At 36.7% G+C, this 5,674-nt stretch overlaps 1 protein-coding gene across 6 annotated transcripts; it reads right to left on the minus strand.

Annotated features, from left to right (window-relative positions):
• Positions 1-455: 455 nt before the first annotated feature.
• On the minus strand, positions 456-5,504 carry LOC111649484 (uncharacterized). 6 transcript variants are annotated; one of them, XR_002760296.2, is made up of 8 exons: positions 5,380-5,502; positions 4,524-5,256; positions 3,811-3,855; positions 3,638-3,706; positions 3,215-3,381; positions 2,116-2,180; positions 1,862-1,963; positions 456-736 (listed from the first exon to the last, which is right to left on the minus strand). XR_002760296.2 is itself a non-coding variant. In XM_087171996.1 (8 exons), exons 2-8 carry the CDS (start codon positions 5,221-5,223, stop codon positions 592-594), a joined length of 615 nt encoding a protein of 204 aa, XP_087028122.1. In that variant the 5' UTR covers positions 5,224-5,256; positions 5,380-5,497; the 3' UTR covers positions 456-591. The 6 variants fall into 6 exon arrangements, 3 of the variants coding, with proteins under 3 accessions (XP_087028122.1, XP_087028123.1, XP_087028124.1); XR_002760297.2 differs by having other exon boundaries at positions 5,183-5,256; positions 5,380-5,501; XM_087171996.1 differs by having other exon boundaries at positions 5,202-5,256; positions 5,380-5,497.
• Positions 5,505-5,674: the final 170 nt, after the last annotated feature.

Genomic DNA, 5,674 nt, shown 5'->3' on the forward strand with positions numbered 1-5,674 from the left:
TGACATGAATGAAATGCACACACTACAATTAACCACTACTGTCCTGTACTGATTAGATGAGTGATGACCAGAGATGCTAATCAGATATTAAAAAATGGATAAACGTTAAAGATAATTAGTATAAAGTTCCACTGTCCTCAAATTGACACAAACATAAAAAGTGAAGAATGCATGTTTGAGCAGAAATAGACAACTTGGATCTGTGTGCGACAGTGAGTGAGTGAGCATTCATTCTTATAGGATATGATATAGTATCACTTTCTGTTTGATCATCAATGACTAAACAGTTGTTGACACACAGTATCCATATTTGTCTACAACACATAAAACTATTGGACTTCATTAATTATCGAAGTGAACGTCTAATACAAGGAATTCCATAGTTACAACCTCCCCACTGGGGTGAGCTGTAACACTGCTGGGGATAGATGTAATGATGACAGGTAATTTGCTGATTTAAGATTCACACTATCGAATTTTATTCAAGGACTTTGATGAAAAGCCACGAACACATTTAAAAAACTTTTTACAACAGTGAACAATGAACAAAACGAAACTAACAAAACTATAAATATATAAAAGTATTTAAAATTAGAAATGAGTAAAAATTCCCTTGCTAAAAAAACCTAATTGTAACCTCCTCCTCCAACTCGTCCCGGGGCATGCTTCAGGTGATCTGCGGCTGCAGATCTGATTTGCGCCTCCGTCGCAGCAGAATCCCATTGCATAACAGCAGCTAAAATAAAAAGAATAATATCAAAAAACAAACAACAAAAAAATCATGTGAATACATCCTCAGAGGAGCCAAATTGAAAGTGTCAATACATAATGATGCTACTGTTCAGAGGCCCATGTCAGAAAGCAGGTTTATAGTGAAAACTCTGAGTCTGTTAACCCTTGTCAAGGTTTCTTCAATGAACCTCGAGTTTCTCTCCGTTTCCTCCATCTTACAGAGCCACAGTCAATTCCGGGTCTAATATTATAGTTTAAGTGTGATTAAATATGAAATGAATACACATTCAAATTTACACATTGATTGGATCAGCAATTTTCTCCCAATGCCACTTCTCTCTCTTCAACTGTTGCTATGGTAAATCATCGGTCTCCATTATTGTGTTGCATGCACATAACTTGATTGAATTAACTCAAATAATCTCTTCTAGAACCAGAAATTTAAGAGTTTCCAATCTGAGGGGAAATTAACTCTGAGTTTATGGTTAGGATCAGAATTTGTTAAACTTCCTTTCTTAAACGGGCCCCTGGCCAAAGCAAAGGCCAAGCACACAAGCAAACACACAAAGTGATCAAACATTTTTTTTCTGCAGCACAGTAACACCTGTTTGGAGAGGGCTAAAAGGAATAAAATGCTAAGACAAATTTGAGAGAGCACTGGTCTCCACCACCGTGCCACACTGCTGTTATATCTCTTATCAGTTATGTCCAAATTCAGATATTCTGAATCCAGAATACAGCTCCACAATACAGAAAAAAGATTAGAAGACAAAATTACAAAGTTTGAGCTGGATTGAGTGTTGTTGCTTTAAACAGTGAGGTGGATGGGTTTATGCAGGTCTGTGTGTGTTGGGGAACTCACGCATCACTTCAGAAGAATGTGAGTACTCAATACAAAAAGCAACATTTCCCCAAAATATAGTTCTCTGGTTTTGATCCAGGTTGGTGTTGACAGTTGAACACCAACCTGCTGTGTGCAATAGGATCATCAAATGAGGCTGTAATTATGCTGAATTATATCGCTTGTAGTGCGTTGGAAACTCAGGTTCAGTTTATGATATAAAACAACATTAACTATCATTCTGTTTCATTCAGAATAGTTATTACTGAAAAAGATCTTTAAGCTTACCTTTTATGACAGTAAACACCTTTGTGTTTTCCAGGCCCATCTTTTCTTTTTTCCCCTTTTCCCTTCAAGTTGAAAAGGGACATGAGTTGGTTGGTGAAGAGCCTATTCCAAGAGAAACACAAGTTAGTTAACATGCTGATTGGTGCCACAAGATAAAAACAAAGAAAGCTTCCCTTAATCAACTGTTCTGCTTCACTGTCTAAAGAAATATGTCTACTATGCAAAAAATCACAAGTAAATGATTAAAGAAATACCTGTCAAGCACTTTGTGTGTGCAGTCTTTTACATCTTTACCACCCACTCTTGCCAGCCGATGAACCTATAAAGAAAACCATTTTTTATGACTGAAGCCTTGAGCTGTTCTGGCAATCCGAGTGGCAGAGTGGTAGCAGCTTACATTTACTATGGTACATGCAACTTTTGAGTAAAGTGTACTTGTCACAGTTTTATTGCATCTCACTTGAGCAGATTTTAAGAGAAAAATATTTACTTTTATTTATGCATTGATGCACTTTACTTCAAGAGACAGGTGGTCAACTGGTCCTAGATGGCTTCATATTTTCCTTTCAACAGCCATGGCTTCACATGACAAGCAGCATAATTGCTGAAGCTACTGCCTGTATGGCTTTGAAATAACGCTATACCAGCTAGTATTTACAGACAAAATAATAATACACAATAGCACAGTTAAGGTTGTGAATAGGCATGGGTTGGTATGAGATTCTGACGGTATGATAACCTTAAGCAAAAATATTATGGTTTCACAGTATTGTGATTACAGCTCTAATAGTACTGGATTAAACATAAACAATGTATGTCGACTTGGGTTTACATTATGCACACACACAAACATGCTCTTCTTCGCGTAATGTTAGGGAGGAAACTAGCTGATGTTATCCATGTTAGCGTATTTCCCCAAATAATAGCCGGGGCTACTTTGAATAAAAAATTAGTTTGGGACCAGGCTACAAATAGTGGCAGGCTACTATTTGAATGAGGCTTTTTATTTTTTTCAAATTTCACAGCCAAATTTGAAAATACTGTACGACTGTCTATTGAAAAATTAAACTAGTTTTACTGGTATGAATTAGGGCCTATGGACTATGTCCAAAATCTTGTGGTAATAATAATAATTAATAATATATTAAGGATTTGTAGAAAGACTTGAGACTTATGAAAATATATATTTTTTAAATTGTAATCAAGGTTGGGATACCAGAATTGAAACTTGATATATACTAGATTTTTTACCCCAATCTGGTTCAATATTTTAAATGGATTAATCCCGCCTGTGTATTTGTTTTGTGACAGTTGACTCATATGAACAGGTCCAACAGATTGAAAGCATCTTACCAAATTATTGAAATTGTCAGAGCCAGACAATGATTCCTCCATCTGGTTAAAGTCTTCTAAAGACTGCATCTTCTCGATGTGTGTTGCAGAATTTGCTTCACTCCTCTGCAGCTTCTTTATTTCATCGTGCAGTGTCACAAGTTTTGATATAACAATTTTCTGGAACTCTAACAATGAATAGAAAAGACTGGATTACCCAGTGTAATGTATTCAAAACTCTGTAGTTCCTCAATTCCCAGAGGAACTTACAGTATGTTCGAGTGTCAGCTATCACTGTCTATGGTAATATTCATACTATTCATGCTGTGTTGATCCCGACGTTAATAGATTATATCCAAATATTAATAACAACCTCATTCTCTATGGTGCTGCTGCAGACTATGAGTACATGACATTGAAAAATTCCTAGACTTATATACTAACTTGCTTGAGAGATAGGGAATCTGGTGGAAGTGCTGGATTTCGCAAGAGGAATGGAAAGAGACCTTTCATCTAAAAAGGAGATAAAAAGATTTTTTTTTAAAGTGTGTAGCCATCAGATGACTTTGGCTGTGCACTGTGCTCTGCTGAGAGACAAAACAAATGGCAATACTTACCACCACCGGACCTGCTCTCCGTGGGCTTCTGAGAAGTAGATGGACCTGTGCAACCCAACACAGAAAAAACATTTAGACATTATTTTAAGTGCTAATAATATGCATGCCAAAGTTACTTGATAAGACAATACAAATGAGACAGAAAATATACTACTAAACAGTTTAGGATCACTTGGAAATGTACATAGTTTTAAATCGTACTGCTGGTAGACGCCGCCGTGTTGTTCAAATATATTACACAGACGTAAATCATTCATGTAGTCAATGACTTTATTACGTCACCGCTTTGTCCCAGTCCGTGCGCTGCGCTTGTATCCGGGTAAACCAAAGACGATGGATATAAACGGTCCATTTAGAAAGTTCCGGTTTTGTTCTATGAACATTTACCCTGAGTGATTTTACACGACGCGTCGACACAAAAATTCCACGTCGAATAATTTTTATAATCGACAACGTCGATTACGTCGGATAATCGTCCCAGCCCTATAGTCACAACCAAGTTAGCTTAACGGCCCAAGTGGCGCTAACATTATGCTAACGTTATACGAAGCGGTTTGCTAGCAGTCGCCAAAAAAAAAAAAAAAATTCTAGCAAACGTTGTTTTCCAAGTCGTATGTACAAAATGAGACTTGATAAATTGCCTAACAATGTCGTGTGTGTTTTACAAAGACTTTCGTTTTAAGGTTTTGTGGAAGTTTAATTTAATTTCTTACCTTAAGATCTGCACGAGCCGAGTAACTGCCGAGCTAACTGCCGAGCCGAGTAACTGCCAAGTCCACTGCGTGATTGTACAATTCCTTGCAGACTTCATATCCATCCGTGCGACAGATAGAAAAATTTCCTGGCAAGTTGGCTCGATTAAAAAAGCAATATCATTTCATAAAAGGTTGAACTATGTCGTTAATGGCAATGTTAACCACTGCGAGTCCCAATTAAATTATTAATCACAACTATAAAGTAGAACTACTTTCACAGCGGAAGGATATCAGTCTGGTAACAAGAACGTGATTGGTTAATTCAACCGAACTTTATTAATACTGTACGACCTTACAGCCAAAAATGTTTTAAATACCAAACCACAGAGACAGTTGTTAAATAAAAAATATTCGATATTCTATAAAAAATGACAAATTATTATTAACAAACGGGGAATATGTGTATAGATAGATTAATCTACTGCATAGAATTATGTTTATTTTTGTAACCCTGACAACTGAGGTTCGATACGCCGGGCACCGTAGCGGCGCTATTTCAGGACACGCCCCTGTGGGTTATTTAAAAAAAAAGAAAACGACCTATATGGTTGTTCAACCCACAACATTGATTTGGTCAGTTTGTTTACATCTTCCAGCTTAAATGTAGCATTCACCACCTTTAGAGTTCAGTCATACCACCGTTGGACGTCGTTGCCATTGTCACAGGTGATAACTGTTTCTGTGGACACGTCTAAAACAAACCAAAAAAAAAAAAAAAAACAGATGTGGAAGTGTGAGTTAAAATGTGGTCAAGACATGTATTTTTAAAAGAAAAACTGTAATGACTATAATACTAGATTGACTCTATATTTACCTGCTGTCACGAGCGAACAGGTCACTGCCAATACTGAAAAAGAAACATCACTGTCAAACAGATATAGCTTACTTCAACTGGATTTACAACATGCAAATAGCAATGAAAATGTATTTCAGCAGGAGCCATGGTTAGTTGGTCCATTACGTCTATCCAGACTTAAACATTTAGATGGACTGACATGTAAATATAACACTCGAGGATGTTGTTGATCCTCCGGCTATCATCAGTTCATATTTACAGTTTGTCCAACACTTTGGTTTATGTTCAAATACCAACAGAACCAATCACATCA

This window comes from Seriola lalandi, unplaced genomic scaffold (genome assembly GCF_002814215.2).
Source record: "Seriola lalandi dorsalis isolate HSWRI2012SDOR001 ecotype SW California unplaced genomic scaffold, Sedor1 jcf7180002050994, whole genome shotgun sequence".
Lineage (NCBI taxonomy): Eukaryota > Metazoa > Chordata > Actinopteri > Carangiformes > Carangidae > Seriola > Seriola lalandi.

Bases quoted from the DNA above. Each gene is read 5' to 3' on its own strand.
- LOC111649484 (XM_087171996.1), bottom strand. From the start codon at position 5,223: ATGGCAACGACGTCCAACGGTG. The intron at 3,382-3,637 runs GTTAGTATATAA...ATTCATTGTTAG, and splicing joins ATTCCCTATCTCTCAAGCAA to AGTTCCAGAAAATTGTTATA. The intron at 737-1,861 runs GTAAGCTTAAAG...TTTTTATTTTAG, and splicing joins GGTGTTTACTGTCATAAAAG to CTGCTGTTATGCAATGGGAT.